Below are 17018 nucleotides of genomic sequence, written 5' to 3' on the forward strand. Positions count from 1 at the left end.
GCAGAAACATTTAAACCTAATTAAAATGGCTTAAACCTGCACACATCTTATAAATTGTATGCAATAACAGGTGCTTTTATCCAGTCCATAAGTATCATACCCATGACCTGTCATAGTCTAAGCCGGTCTAATCTAGTCAGTCTCCCAGATGTTTTTATAGACTCTTTAGAGTAAGCAGGAACATAAGGTGCCCTGCTCCAGGGCACAAATTTGATCTCGGTAACAGCTTTGTATTTCGTGGACCCTGCAGATTACTGTGTAGCTACGATGAGTGCATGCTGTAACTCAGGATAGAGTAACTATTTCCTCTGTTGTCAGTTCCCAGCGCACCACCTCAGGATGTCTCCATAACAATGCCCACTGACCGTAATGACACCGTCCATTTGAGCTGGCAGCCTCCCCCTCACGAGGCTCACAATGGGATTATTCATGGATATCAGGTATTTCTGACATCTTAATGTTTTAAGGGGACTTAAGTTTTTTTTATCCTCATACAGTACAGTTCAGAAGTTCAGAAACACTTGACTGAAATGTTTCTCATTATCCTAATAATCTTTTAATTTTAAAGGGAAACTCCACTTTTTTTGAAAATATACTCATTTTCAGGCTCCCCTAGAGTTAAACATTTGATTCTTACCGTTTTGAAATCCATTCAGCTGATCTCCGGGTCTGGCGCTAGCACTTTTAGCATAGCTAAGCACAATCCATTGAATCTGATTAGACCATTAGCATCGCGCTAAAAATTAACCAAAGAGTTTCGTTATGTTTCCTTTAAAAACTTTAAAGACTCTTCTGTAGTTACATCGTGTACTAAGTCCGATGGAAAATTAAAAGTTGCGATTTTCTAGGCAAATATGGTTAGGACTATACTTTCATTCTGGCGTAATAATCAAGGACTTTGCTGCTGTGGCATGGCGGCGGCGGGCGTGGTGATGTTGCGCACTGCCCGATAATAGTCCCCTGCCATTGAAAGTAACCAAAGCCATATCTGCCTGGAAAATCGAAGCCCTCAATTCTCCGTCAGTCCCAGCACACAATGCAACCACAGAAGAGTCAAATTTCAAATAGGAAAAATATCGAAACTCTGTGGTTATGGTCTCGGTGTCGATGCTAATGGTCCATTCAGACCCAACGGATCCCGCCAAGCCAGGCCCAAAGTGGCACCGCCAGACCCAGAGATCGGCTGAATGGATTCCAAAAAGGTAAAAATGTTTAACTCTAGGGGAGCCGGAAAATGAGCATATTTTTAAAAAAAGTGGAGTGTCCCTTTAAAGTTTGCTATACTAGCATCAAAGTTTGATTTCATTGTCATTGATTTCAATAATCATTAACATGACCTTACTCAGTAGATATATATCAAAGTTATATTTTACAGAATACTCTTTACATTACAAATGATGATTTTATGTAAAAAACAGTAAATCACAAAACAATGACTTTAGCTGTGTTTTTACAGATTGGGTCACGTATGTTTACAATTTTGAAATTGACAAAAATGTAATTGTGATTACATATTGATTTATTTCATTAGAAACTCCCTTTATCTCTTTGTGACAGGTGTGGTGTGTGGAGTCTGAAGAGCTGAAGTCATTAAACTGGACAGTGGACAGTGGCACACACAGTACTGAGATCAGTCTGCTGCAGCCTGACAGACTCTACTGGATCACTGTGGCTGCTGTTAATGGGGCAGGAGTCGGGCGTCAGAGTGACCCATATAAACTGATCATAGGTAAATGCAGTAGGATTGAGCTATAGTCTGAATTGGTAAAGCATTGCATTAGCATTTGATTCCAAGGCAACAAACATATTGATAAAATGTATAGATTGAATGCACTATAAGTGATCATCTCTATATGATCAGACCTTTTGTCCAGGCACAAAAATAAATGTTATTAGGTTAACTATGTTATTTTATCATGTCATCACATTGTTTTGTTAAAGGATGTGTATGCTATCATCACACTGTACATAAAACCTACATTTTTTTTATTATAATAATGACATAATGTTTAATTTTAAAAATACTATGCATTCAATAATTTTTTTATATTATTAAAAACACAGATGTATTAAACAGACTTTTAAAAGTGATATTTACTTTTTTTCTCCTAGAGTCGAGGCAGGAGGCGACACCATACGAAACAGGCATGCTGAGTATGTCTCATTTCCTTGCCGTGATTAAAGAGCCAGTATTCATTGGTAGCATCTGCACCCTCCTGTGGTGTATTTTGATGGTCACAGCCATGTTTCTATACAGAAGACATGTCAGATCTGCAAAGCAGGGAGGCAAAAGCTCAGGTAATCTATAAAGCAGCTCTTTAAACCTTATTACTACACATCTCTATTATAATGTTTATTGTAGTCATCATTATCACTTCAATTTATAGGTTTGTACAGACTGGAAAATGAAGATCTCATCATCAAACACAGGTATGATATATATAATATATATAATACAAACCGGAAATTACCTTTGGTTCATGCATGTAACTGTGACATCTCGCACGCGTTTCGTTTTCTTTGCAGAATGGCAGCACCAGATTCTCCATGGATCTCTGGTGGATGGAGGCCGAACCCCAGAAACGAGTCCAAGCAGGACCTGTGGACCCCGAACCAGGATAACCCTGGCCTTCGGAGAACTAGTGAGTAACAGCTCGCATCAAAATATAGTCAAAGCCTCCTATGCAAAGTAATCCCTTGTCTTCATCTCATCAACATGCATCACATCATCTCACTGGCTGACTGATATGTCCTCAAGAGAACCTTCAAAAAATATCTGTCAATCCTTTCATTGACATCTTGGCACACACATCAAATCAGTCTGATTTTTACATCTATGCCGACAGCTCTGCCCATCACAGCTAACAAAGACTCCAACCCCCTCCGGACAGCCGTACCCATCGTACCGGACAATTGTGGAGTCTACGGCACCTTTTATGTGGATCTTAGTGGTAATGGACTGAAGACGTTTAATAGTCCGGGCCGCTGTCCCAGAATGTCCCACGGCAGCTCTCAGCTACATAATTCTGAGACCGTTCGCATCACCGAACCCATCGTCAAGACCGCCGTGGTACGGGAAGTGCAGGCGTTGCCATGGAAACGTGCCCTCCCGGCCCAGCCCAGTATGGGGGTGCTTAAAGAATCATGGGAGAAAAATTTTAAGCGAGGTGAGGTTCTTAATAAGTCATTCATACTTTCATTTTAACAAGCTATAAGATAAGACATGCTTTTGTACACTTTCAGATCTGCATGCAGTAAAAAGCGCCCCTTTAATGCCAATGCATCAACAAGCTCTGGCTGTACGCACCCCTCCAAGCAACCATCAGCAGAAATTCAGACAGAACCCAGCAGGTACCTGCTGTTTAAGTCTTGAATTCAATATGAGGCTTTGAAGATGTTTCAAGATTAATGTTATCATGATATGTCTAATGTCAGTAAGAGATGATCAAACCCATCTCTGAATCAAGGACTTTTTATTTTCTTTTGCAGTGTGCTTGCTCTGATTTTGGACTTGGGTTGTTAAGCTGTTATTTGTACCTTCAGGTGGTGTCTCAGAGTCTGTGAAACCTGTGAGCTCTCCACGGATCCTGCATTACTCTGCCTCGCTACAGTTGGTGGATATGTTACCAAGCCCTCCACCCCTTCCCATAGAGGACAACTACAGCATCAGCTCAGAGGATGAGTGAGGACGAATCTAAATTCAGTTACACATCTCTACTCTTAAGACCTCTGATTTAATAGAAAGTTAATATAGTCAGAACATGTTTAGGGTCAGGGATGCATATATACCGTATAAAACAGTATAATAAGAATGAGGAGAATTAAATCAAAAACAGAAAAAATATTTCATCCTATCATCATTTGTTTTCTATTTTTATCACCTCTTAATATAGTTAGTTTTTTTTTTTAAATACGAAATTTAGAGCAAAAAGCTGAGATAATTGCATTTTTGTAAAGGATGATGATCAAAACATAGAGAGTTTTTACTGTTTTTGAATCAGTGGATGCTTAAGTGTTTTATTAGGTGGGTAAGAGCGCCATCTACTGGATAATAGTGGAATATAGATTGCCGTAAAAACTGGTTAGGGAAGCGTCATTGGCAGCGGAGCGTTTTTTTTTTTTCGTTCAGACGGATCTTTCGTTTTAGGAGCCCGAATCAGCTATTTTTTTAAATTGGGTTCCACAGTGGATAATTGTGAATCCAACACCCTTGCGTCTTCGTGTGTACAGCAAATCTGTATATTTTAGCCTTTTTATCTAATAGATTACTGAAAAATGTGTATGTTTACTTATCATTTACTATTTTACTCTGGAGAAACCATGCGCGTGCATTTTTTTTATTTGATTATGAACTTGTGCATGATGTGCGCTGTTCTATATAGCTGGTGATCAATCTCCGTTTCAGCACAGATAGTGAGGAACTCCCTGATTTCTGCATTATTCCAGTTTGCACACATTTCTCATCGTGAATGTTGATCTGTATACAAAACCCTTTGTCAAAGAGCTGAAAGGTAACTTGTTGCGATGACACACATGTCCCCACTATGACACACCCCTTAAGCCCCTTTCCCTGGCCAAAAATATCTTTTTAAAACCTGAAGTATTGCCCTATGGCAAGCGGCTGCATGTCCGTATCTGGTTTAAAGATCGCTCTGAATGGGATTTCTATGAAAAGTCCGTCACAAATATGGAATTATCTCTGCTTTTTGCTCAAAATGTGGTGTTTTTGCAGAAACATACCCATATTCAAAAGCTGATTACAAAAGAAGTACTGAAGGTAGGATGAAACGTTTTTTTTTGTTTGAAAGCAGAGGGTCTGTTCCTTAATTTGGTATATTGTATGTTTATATATTTGAAGAAGAACATTTTCTGGAAGGCATTAAACTTTTGTGAAAATCATGAAAAACGCTGGCGCTGGATGGCAACTTTTTTTTAAAACGCTGGCGGTGAAAGAGTTAATTTAAAACTTTTTTAAACTTTTATGTTTTTAGGTTCGTAACATAAACAAAGTTTTTCTTCCAATATGACATGAATATATTTCCTTGGATTAAAATACATGGAGGGATCTTTACTAAATATATTTTTTAATGCTTTACAATTTATTTGCTTTGAAAATATATTACAAAATATACTAAAATGGCCAAAAAATATATCTGTGAAAAATGTATTTTTGTAAACATATTCCAAAATATATAGTTAAGCAATATCGCTCGAGTAGGAGTGTGATATAGCTCTATATCATCACGGCTGTGATTAGGCCAGAGGCACGAGGCCGCAGGCCGAGTGCCGGAAGCGATATTGCTTTTATACAACAGTTCGACGGCACACGTTTGAAAAACGAAAACTAGAAAACAACAACGGAGTTATTTTAAAAGCCTCTTTGTTTGAGAACTACTACTTCCGCCACGGATTTGAGGGCGGCCAGAATGACAGGTAAAACTTTCGGCTGCTTTGAAGTTCATAACAACTCAATGGACAGAAAAGCCGTTACTTTATATTACCGTTTCTTGGTCACAAAGTGTAGTTTTAAGATTAGTTCAGTCGAGAATGTATATGTATTATATTTAAATCTGCAGTCGATTAGTAAAGATAGCGCCTGTTTGAACGTTTGCTTAGTGAGATTTGGTACGAATGAGAACCAAAGCATGAGCGGACATCAGTGTTCACTCGCCCCGCTGACCACCGCCCTCTCTGGGCTACATTTCTGACAGAGATACCCTGGCTCTCATGTTGGCCTTGTTTGTTTGTGATCGTCAAAATGAGATCAAATCAGCAGTATTTGGTGTCATGATCAAACTATTACTTGTTTTTTAATTCATATTTAGTGTCTTTTGTGTTGTTATTGTTTTGGCGCGAGGTAAAAGTTAATAAAACTACTTGTATAACGTTACTATTGCTTTCTCATTTATTCTTAACGTGATACGAGCACTCGATTATTATTATTAAACTTTGTTCTTGTCAGTACTATATAAAACGTTTTTTTATAAGTGTCAGAGATATGTTTTTGCATGCTGCTTATAAATATACCAGTGGCGATATCTCATAACATGTTTTAATAGTCAGGTCACGATAAAGTAAATGATCAATGTCCACATTTAAAAGCTGCGGGGCTTACCTGCAGTTCCACGGTGTTTTCGCGTTCTGATAAGAAATATAGCTCCAGAAAAAAAACGAGTGTTTATATTCCTCTTTCCAAGTGTTAATCGTCCACACGATGTGACAAGACATTTCTCCCATTAACTGTAACGTAACATCCAAGAGCGCTGATCTTTGACGGAATAATACTTCTGATTGGGGATTCACAGACTGATTTATGAGCTAGTAAACTAATGAGACACACACACGGAGAGTGATTCAAACAGCGCGTCTGTGTTTTTCCATTCAGAGATGAGCCTGCTTAGGACCTCCATTCACTAGGTGGCGGAATGATACGAAAGGTGAAGCGGTTACAGTGCCGATATCAGCACAATATCGCATAGGTCTTAGCCAATCAGATTCGAGAACCAGAAAGAACTGTTGTATAATAGTGAATATATTTTTTGTATATTTTGAAATATAATAAAAAATATATTCTAATATATTCCGGCCCAAAATATGTTATAAATATATGCTAAATACATTTTGAAGCTTAATTAAAAAACATTTTTGACTTTGAAAATATATTTAGTTATAATTTTCACAGCATGTATTTCAAAATGTATTTCAGGGGCAACAAATACATTTCTAATTTTTCAACCCATGAGGCAAAAAAACATATTTGAAAATATAAAGGTATACAATGTACACGTATGTATAAAATCTAAGTATATTTTTGCATCTTTTATGTTTACAGGTTACAGCGTTTTTTTCCTATGCGACGTGAATATAAATGCTTTAATATATATATATATATTTATACAACAGTTCTTTCTGGTTCTCGAATCTGATTGGCTAAGACCTATGCGATATTGTACTGATATCGGCACTGTAACCGCTTCACCTTTCGTATCATTCCGCCACCTAGTGAATGGAGGTCCTAAGCAGGCTCATCTCTGAATGGAAAAACACAGACGCGCTGTTTGAATCACTCTCCGTGTGTGTGTCTCATTAGTTTACTAGCTCATAAATCAGTCTGTGAATCCCCAATCAGAAGTTATTATTCCTTCAAAGATCAGCGCTTTTGGATGTTACGTTACAGTTAATGGGAGAAATGTCTTGTCACATCGTGTGGATGATTAACGCTTGGAAAGAGGAATATAAACACTCGTTTTTTTTCTGGAGCTATATTTCTTATCAGAACGGGAAAACACCGTGGAACTGCAGGTAAGCACCGCAGCTTTTAAATGTGGACATTGATCATTTACTTTATCGTGACCTGACTATTAAAACATGTTATGAGATATCGCCACTGGTATATTTATAAGCAGCATGCAAAAACATATCTCTGACACTTATAAAAAACCGTTTTATATAGTACTGACAAGAACAAAGTTTAATAATAATAATCGAGTGCTCGTATCACGTTAAGAATAAATGAGAAAGCAATAGTAACATTATACAAGTAGTTTTATTAACTTTTACCTCGCGCCAAAACAATAACAACACAAAAGACACTAAATATGAATTAAAAAACAAGTAATAGTTTGATCATGACACCAAATACTGCTGATTTGATCTCATTTTGACAATCATAAACAAACAAGGCCAACATGAGAGCCAGGGTATCTCTGTCAGAAATGTAGCCCAGAGAGGGCGGTGGTCAGCGGGGCGAGTGAACACTGATGTCCGCTCATGCTTTGGTTCTCATTCGTACCGAATCTCACTAAGCAAACGTTCAAACAGGCGCTATCTTTACTAATCGACTGCAGATTTAAATATAATACAGATACATTCTCGACTGAACTAATCTTACAACTACACTTTGTGACCAAGAAACGGTAATATAAAGTAACGGCTTTTCTGTCCATTGAGTTGTTATGAGCTTCAAAGCAGCCGAAAGTTTTACCTGTCATTCTGGCCGCCCTCATATCCGTGGCGGAAGAAGTAGTTCTCAAACAAAGAGGCTTTTAAAATAACTCCGTTGTTGTTTTCTAGTTTTCGTTTTTCAAACGTGTGCCGTCGAACTGTTGTATAAAAGCAATATCGCTCTCGGAGTCGTGTGATATAGCTCTATATCATCACGGCTGTGATTGCCTGCGGCCTCGTGCCTCTGGCCTAATCACAGCCGTGATGATATAGAGCTATAGACGGGTTGCACGGCGACGTCACTAACTGGTTGCGCGTGCAACCGAGAGGCAGAAAGAAGAGACGTGCATTGTGTTGTATGCTAGTAGCGGTGTCTGTAATTCAAAATGCCAAGGAACTGTTGCGTGGAAAATAGTACCAACAGAGTCAGTGCTGGGTGCCTGATGTTAACATACCAGTAGATGCGACTATTACGTTACAAGCATTATAATTATAACATTATAATTCATACATGTATCACAGTAACACTGCAAAAATAAAGACAGAAAAACAGATACAACTAAAATCAAGTCTTATTTATATACAAACAATAAAGAACGCTTCAATAATTAAGGTTGTTGCAGTAGCAGATCAGCTCACCAATCGGGCTTTCTGCCTCTTGGTTGCGCGCGCACCCTGCAATGTTTGTAAACTTGCAACCCCTCTATATCACACTCCTACTCGAGCGATATTGCTTAAATATATATATATATTTCAATATAAATATATATATATATAATTCAACATATATTTAATCAAATATATTTTTGTCCATTTTTTGTATATTTGCAAACACTATTTTTGCCGTATGGGTTTGTTCATTTCTTGGGACGACGAAAAGATTGGATTAAAATAAATTATTGAATAGGGGAGACACTGGCTTTGTGTGGATGTGGCCTAAAAATCCAATATCTGCTCTATTGGTGCTTTAACCTAGACATTTTTTTGCGTGTGTTAAGTCAGGATTGTATTTGTGATCTTTTGAACTGTGAATCAACCTCAGTGTTTCTCCTAAAATCACCACTGTCACTCAGCTCTGTCTATTTCTCACAGATGTTTTAAGGTTGTGCCCTCACAGACCTGTAATGATGGTGTCTATAACAATACTCTATCATTATAGTGTGAGAAGACAAGTCCACTACCGTTTCTCTGAAACTAAAAGACAGGAATCCAATTTAGCCTGTAGCTCAACTGTAATGGACAGGCAGATAGAGAGGAAATGGCCCACAGTATCTATTAGGGGGTCTGTAAGTGTGCTTTAAAAGCTGTCAGTACAGACAACAGACAGTTGACAGGCATCATGTGGCTAGTAGGGGACACATCACTACCAATACAGAGAACTGTCAAAGTCATAAAATCTATAGTGAATGTCGGTCTGACACAAATCTATTAAGGTATAGACATAAACTTACCACTGTTCAAAGGTTAACTCTTACCATTGTGTATCTGAAAGGTAAAACTGTCAATATTTAACTTTCTTATCCATTTAATCTCTCAGGTCAACCAGGTCCACCAAGCTGACAGTAGACGTTGGCTCTCAGCAGTCTGTATGTGCCGCTTCTGGGCTTCAGGGACCTTCTGGGGCCACCACAGGCTGTCCATCTCACCACAGCTCATCCGCTGGATGTCCAAGCCAGCCGAGTCCCTCGTACAGCCACCTCTCCACAGCTTCTTTCTGTCTGTCCGCAGATGACTACCAGGACACCACACTCAGTACCCAGGGCCACACGCAGTACATGGAGATCAGCCCTAAACCACAAGGACAAACGTAAGATCATGCACTATCCTCTAGGAATGCTTCTGTGATGGAACAAAGGCTCATGTTTATGTCTCTTTTAGCACTTCCTATCAGAGTTCACCATCGATCTCCCGCCCATTTTCTCCAACGCCTACGCTGGGCTACATCTACGGGCCCGCTGACCGGGAGATCAGAGACATGGATGAGGAGCAGGAGTCTCAACCGATGGGGCTCAGACGAGCCACGCTGAGGAGCACGCCCTCCTCCTGTTGTAGCGAATGGGAGGGCTCGCTGTGGAACGGATGGGGCTCGGTGTCTGAGAGCAACTTGACGAGTGCTCGAACCAGCATCATCAGCTCATCCGACTGCTCGTTCATAAATGATGCAAACTTCGCCCGTGTCCTGGCTATGACAGCGGAATCCATGAGCGGTACGTTATCAGGTAAGAAGACTAAAACTGTGCTTTTTCTCTAAAGTTAAGTTTGAGATCAAATAGCATCACTTATTAAAGGTGTAGTTAATCCAAATATTAACATTTTCTCATAATTTACTCAACCTCATGCCATCCCGGACATCCACAAACACGTGACAACCAATGAGTTTTGAAGTTATTGACGTGCCGCCATATCTCAACTTACCGTAATTTTGGCAAGAAGCGAAGAGCAAACGCAGAAATCTCATGAAAATTTGCTCGATGAGCGCTGTTTTTATCCTAAACTCTACATTACAATACACGGGATTTAGGCCGTAGCTGTATCCCAACAAGCAAGAACCACTGTTTACCTCAATCCTAGCCCCAAACCCTTAACCCAACATCTTGCAAGTTTTTGGCATTTGCTGTATCCCTTCTAGCCAAAACCACTAAATTAAAGGGGACATTTTACAAGATATGTTTAAGATGTCAAATAAATCTTTGGTGTTCCTAGAGTATGTATGTGAAGTTTTAGCTCAAAATACCATATAGATAATTTATTATAACATGTTAAAATTGACACTTTGTTGTTGTGAGCAAAATGTGCCGTTTTGGGTGTGTCCTTTAAAATGCAAATGAGCTGATCTTTGCACTAAATGGCAGTGCAGTGGTTGGACAGTGCAGATTAAGGGGCGATATTATAACAAGGAATGACTTCTCATATTAGCCAATCTGCGGTCTTCATTAAACGCAAGAACTTAATGGTAAAATTTGATTGGTTATGTATCGTTGGAGAGAACACTGAACCTGGGACAGCGCCAGCACGCAGGATCACAATCAACTCGCGTCACAACAAAATGGGCAGTCGCACAAATGCTCCCAAATATATTTTAAGGTCGCACAGATTAATGGTCGCAATTTCGAGCCCTGCCACTTCTGACATCACAAGGGGAGCCTAATTTCAATGACCTATTTTTTCACATGCTTCCAGAGAATGGTTTACCAAAACTAAGTTACTGGGTTGGTCTTTTTTCACATTTTCTAGGTTGATAAAAGCACTGGGGACACAATTATATAATTTAAACATGGAAAAAGTCAGATTTTCATAATATGTGCCCTATAAGAGAAAACGCTTCCCTGCCAATGACGAGTTTTTATGGCAATCCATATTTCTGCTGTTATCCACTAGGTGGCTCTCTTACCCAACACCAAAGCATCCACTTATCCAAAAACAGTAAAAACTCTGTGTATGTTGTTTTGATTATCGCTTTGAATCTGATCACTAACAAAAGTCTTTTACAAAAATGCAATTACCTGAAGAAATGTTTGCAATTTTGAAGAAACCTACCCATATTTGAGAGGTGATAAAAGAGAACAAATGAAGATAGGATGAAAGCTTTTTGTTTGAAAGCAGAGGGTCTCTTCTTTCATTTGATATATTGTATGTTTATATATTTAAAGAATAACATTTTCTGGAAGACATTCAACTTTTGTGAAAATCATAAAAATGCTGGCGCTGGCTGGCAACTTTAAAAAAAAAAGCACTGGTGGGTAATGTTAATTTATACCTTATTTTTGTGTTCAACTGAAGAAGTCATATACATCTGGCATGACTATGAGTAAATAATGAGTGAATGTTCATATTTAACCCCTTTAGACCCTGTGTCCACTGGAATAAACATCACATGTTTTGTAGTTTAGGCATACCGATTACATACCTGAATAATCAGGTCTGAAGGGGTTAAATAAACTATTTCTTTAACAGCAAGTACTGCTGCAGTTTCCAAGAATGGCCACTGGGTGGAGGAGTCTGATCATGCACTTAAGATCCTCAAGTGTGGCATATCCTGCACTCATTCACCTTTTCTGTGCCGTTAACCAGCGTTTCTCACTTCATTACTATCAAACACTGTTTTCCCTGCTCTGCATGTGTGTAATACTTTATTTTGCCTCATTTGTATTGCAAACAAATCACAACCTCCACTTCCATCAGGAGTAAATATTTCCCCTTGAAAATTTGCAGTGGTTATTTTGATTACATTATTTTTAGACAGATTCAAATCACAACAAAAATATCCATAGATGAATAAAATGGCCTCAATACTTAGTGACGCTTACACAACACATTTTATAGTAAAAATGTCAAACGAAAGAGTAAGAAAATGAATAAATATCAAGCAAAATATTTAAGTGGTCAAATTAAAGTTAGTGTAAGTAAGCTTTATTTATTGGTAGCTTTGCATAAACGTTTCTGCTAAATGCATGAATGTACACTGCATAAAAATGACTTTTGTTTTGTTTTCAGTAAAAAATATCTAAAAAAATAAATAAGTCTAGTTTTTAGACCAAAAATATACAATTAAAACAAGCAAAAATATCTGCCAATGGGGTGAGAACATTTTTCTTGAATTAAGTGTTTAAGATAAAAGTTAACTTATTTCAAGATTTTTCTCTCACCCCATTGGCAGATATTTTTGCTTGTTTTAATTCACTTTAATTGTATATCTTTGTTTTAAAAACTAGACTTATTTTCTTATGTCTTTTTGCTCATCAAGAAAAAGCATCTTCATTTAAGATTTTTTTTGTCTTGTTTTCAGTAAAAAAAAGTAAGAAAGGATTTTTTTGCAGTGTATTTGCAAATGTGCCGGTTTAAAATGTTGACACAATAAATGCCCAAATACATTCACTGTCAGAGTAAATGGTCAAACAAAATCCCAAGCATCACTGGGGCAGAACCCTTTAAAAAGGTCCTAATATGTACAGATATGTGTACATTTGGTACCAATATCTAAAAACAAACGGTGCTATATAGCACCAAAAGTGGTTCTTTGCTCGTAATCATAGAAGAATCGTTTTTGTGCCATATAGCACCGGTGAAGCACCAGTGAAGCACCTGTGTAGAACCATATAGTGCTATGTAGAACCAAATGTGGTGCTATAGTGGTGCTATATGGCCCCTATATGGTTCTACACAGGTGCTTCACCGGTGCTTCACCGGTGCTATATGGCACTAAAAACGGTTCTTCTATGGTTACGATTCAAATCAACAGTTTTGGTGCTATATATAGCACCGTTTGTTTTTTTAGAGTGTGTACCATTGCATTACTAATATAAACTCTATAGGTGCAAAGGTGTACGTTTTGAAAGGGTACCGCCCCAGTGACATCTAGGAAGCATTTTTTGACCATTTCTTCTGACAGTGTAGCTGAAGGAAAAATTTACGGATTTGTACAACAGAAAAGATTTGAAAGAAAGAAGCAATAAACACAATACATAAACTCATTATAGCAATTAAAATTGATTGTTTAATTTACTAATGCATCACATTTTCATGGTCTAATGGATGCACTGTGGTATTAACATCCCCAATGAGACAGTGAAAAATGGCACTGGTACTCTGATACAATGAGAAGAAATGGGATTTAAGGGGCCGTCTGCAAATTGTCTCTCCGGCCCACAATCCTCTCTGAAGTTTTGACCAAATCAATCACTGCTCTCAAAAGAGAAACCTACAGGGACTTTACTCTCTCTCTCTCTCTCTCTCTCTCTTTCTCCATTTACTGATTGTTTCTCTTGTTCTCTCTCTTTCTCTGTGAAGGTTAAATGGCTAGTACATTATAACTGATTGCTCAAGCAATGATTTTTGTTATATTCTGTACATTTGTCTGTATTATTACAACAGTATTGACGCAGACATGTTTGCGCCTTTACACTCATTAATAGGTTTGCTATTCTTTGTGTGTTTTGTACTTGCATGCATCGATGTGCATGTGTGTGTATGCATACAAATGTGTTCATTCACTCTGTGGTGTGTGTGTGATCGTGCATTTCAGCAGATTTCTCTCCACCGGCATCCCCTCTAAGCACTCTGTTCCCCCCTCGAGATTGTTTCGGAGATGTGGAGCCTATGCCTGTCTGGGACTGGAGCACCACATGGGTGGAGGAGTTGGAGGCACAGCTCAGAGCCTCCAGAGATGCCAGGAGGACCGCAACATCTCGACACTCGGGCATTGAGCATTGGAGAGGACAACTGGAGAGCAGCAACAAGACCCCATCTCAACGATGATTAGACAAAAGGTTGACTTTTGGACATTTTCCTGAATTCTGCAGGGAGTCGTTCGTTTTGACAGGCCTGGGTTTGTAATAAGGTCGCTTAGGTTTAAGAACACATTATAACAAAGAGAATTGTACAGGAAATTCATATTGGCATTCAAAGATATGTAAATAAACCAGTTTTATTTAATAAACAATACCATATACGTTTTATATGAAGAGTTATCTAAAGTACACAGGAAATATTTTTTGTATTTTATAATTGAACATGTTTACTTGTTAGGCATCTTTTGTTTTGCAATTTTTAATATAGTTTGCTTTTATATTAGTTAATTTTGCATTTACTCAGGAACGTAGTTATTATTATTATTTTAAGAAATTAGGCATTTTTTGTTATTGGATTATTTTGTATTTTTTGTAGAAATATTGTTTTTAGCTTTCATTTCCTTATTTGCATTTCACATAAATATTCCTCACACTACTAAAAATCTATTTTCAGCAAAAATCGTATATTTTTACTAACTTCAACAATAAAAAAGATTAAGCCTAGTAATGGCGTTGTGTGAACACATCTCTCAGACTCACCATGACATGTTTGTTGTTTTTGGGGCCGGCCATCTCAGAGCACAAGAGGTCTGTCGGATGAACATGTACGGTCCTCCCGAGCGTTAATCCTCACCGCAAGCAAGCAAAACCAAATCACATACCCGCTGGACACACACACACACACACACACACACACACACACACACGGGAAGCACAAGTGACCATGGCATGACTGTGGAGGGATTATAGCCCATGGCCATATGCTTGGCACAAAACATTACACACTTTTAGGCATGTGCACACAAACACACTTTTAGGATCTACAGCTTTGAATTTGTCTATGGCCAAAAAGGCAACTTTTTATAGCCTGCTGGTAATCCTTTGACCCAGTTTACCATGCAAGAGTACATGAATACATCACCAACTTTTTACCCCCTACTCTCTTTCTTTTCTTCTTCTGTTCTTTCATTTTTTCACAGCAGAACACTCATTTGTCCTCAAGGATTATTCTGCATGAAACAATACTTTTGACTCCATATTTCCTTCTTAGAAATATTTGGCTGTGCTCACATATACTGTTTTAATGGTATGTTTTTCTTTAGTAGTAACTGATATTTGGAATTAAATATTGAAGTAGATTTTTATATCTACAAACTTTTTTTCAAAGAAAACCGTATGCCTCTATTTGAAAAACTGAGTGTTAGGCACTTTTTATTGGTCGGCGAGAGTTAAAAAAAAGTTAAACTTTGGGAAAAACGCTTGGCTTGTCCATAAACATTAAGAAATACCTGTACTAGATTTTAATTAACTGTATCAGTGGTGGCCGGTGACTTCTTTTTTCGAGGGCGCACGGTGCAAAGCTCATCACATCATGTATGTAGACCATCATGTGTGTGGCTCGTCATTTCAAAATATTTGTTAGGCACGTCATGTGAACCTATGTGCATCACGCGTAATATCAAAATACATGTCTGCTGCATATGCGTCTAAAGGGTTTATGATAAAAGTGACGCTAGATACTCACTTAAAGTAGTCTCGTGTGTAATCAGAGTTTACTGTTAAGTGAGTGACAAAATTTTCAGAATGATAGCGTCTCTTTTATCCGAGGGGCAACCTTCTGAACTCTCTGATGAAGCCAATACTGAAGTATTTTAAGCTGCAATTCATCGACTGGCCACTAGAGACTGGCCCCAAAAGGGAGTCAATCCCCATAGACCCCAATGTTAAAATGACCATCTTTAGAGTAGAAAATAATGTGTTTACATCCTGGTACACATTTTTTTTTGGTCTATATAGCAAATTTTTCCCTTCATGACAACTGTGAGGGGGTTGATTTTTTTTGTAACTCATCCGTTTAAATTATAATAAGCCTTAAAGTTCTGCATAATTAAGGGCGTGGCCACTTGAGTGGCGGTTGAACAGCCAATGCTGTCACTAAAGTCGAGCTAGGCAGGAGTGGTTTCAGCAACCAGCCACCTCAGCTTCACCCACGTCCCACCTTGTTACCCATTTTCGTGACGCACCGCCAAGATGGCGACGGCAGACACCGCCTACTATTGGCTTAAAAATTGATCTACGTACATATTTTTTTACAGTCTTCACTGCAAAAAATGATTTTCAAGAAAAAAAATTCTTAGCATTTTTGTCTTGTTTTCAGTAAAAATATAAAAAAAAATCTTAAATTAAGATGCTTTTTCTTGATGAGCAAAACGACCCAAGAAAATACGTTTAGTTTTTAGACCAAAAATATCAAATTTAAGTGATTTTGTGCATAAAACAAGCAAAAAAATCTCCCAATGGGGTAAGCGCATTTTTCTAGAATTTTTCTTGAATTTAGTGTTTAAGAAAAATGTTCAAGATTTTTTGCTTACCCCATTGGCAGATATTTTTGCTTGTTTTATGCACAAAATCACTTCAATTTGATGTTTTTGGTCTGATGACTAGACTTGTTTTCTTGGGTTGTTTTGCTCATCATGAAGAAGCTTCTTGATTTGGGAATTTTTAGATATTTTTTACTGAAACAAGACAAAAATACTAAGAACATTTTTTTCTTGAAAATCATTTTTTTGCAGTGTATGCTTTTATTATAAACCCTTTCGATGGGACGCATCCTCCAAAGATCCAGCCTTCGAATTGTGACACAGCTACTGACTATAGACAGTTTCAGCAGTATCAACATAAACAAGCGGCTTTCATGGGACACACGTAACTTACGGTAAACTCTGCCAGGAATAAATAACAACAAAGTTCCTTTAAAGTAGTTTATTTATATAACAAGCAAAATAA

General features: G+C 38.0%; 1 protein-coding gene across 4 annotated transcripts in view; it reads left to right on the plus strand.

Annotated features, from left to right (window-relative positions):
• robo4 (roundabout, axon guidance receptor, homolog 4 (Drosophila)) overlaps positions 1-14399 on the plus strand; it is a 28060-nt gene extending 13661 nt beyond the window's left edge. For 2 of the 4 annotated variants that reach the window (XM_055208243.2, XM_055208247.2), the window contains exons 9-19: positions 319-440; positions 1558-1729; positions 2113-2298; positions 2388-2430; positions 2527-2642; positions 2847-3167; positions 3244-3351; positions 3544-3682; positions 9482-9751; positions 9823-10163; positions 13967-14399. In XM_055208243.2, coding sequence (XP_055064218.2) covers positions 319-440; positions 1558-1729; positions 2113-2298; positions 2388-2430; positions 2527-2642; positions 2847-3167; positions 3244-3351; positions 3544-3682; positions 9482-9751; positions 9823-10163; positions 13967-14199 — 2051 coding nt within the window. In that variant the 3' untranslated portion in view covers positions 14200-14399. The remainder of the gene's footprint in view (positions 1-318; positions 441-1557; positions 1730-2112; positions 2299-2387; positions 2431-2526; positions 2643-2846; positions 3168-3243; positions 3352-3543; positions 3683-9481; positions 9752-9822; positions 10164-13966) is intronic. The other 2 variants (XM_055208246.2, XM_055208244.2) reach the window with 2 other exon arrangements.
• Positions 14400-17018: the final 2619 nt, after the last annotated feature.

Source organism: Misgurnus anguillicaudatus, chromosome 12 (genome assembly GCF_027580225.2).
Source record: "Misgurnus anguillicaudatus chromosome 12, ASM2758022v2, whole genome shotgun sequence".
NCBI lineage: Eukaryota > Metazoa > Chordata > Actinopteri > Cypriniformes > Cobitidae > Misgurnus > Misgurnus anguillicaudatus.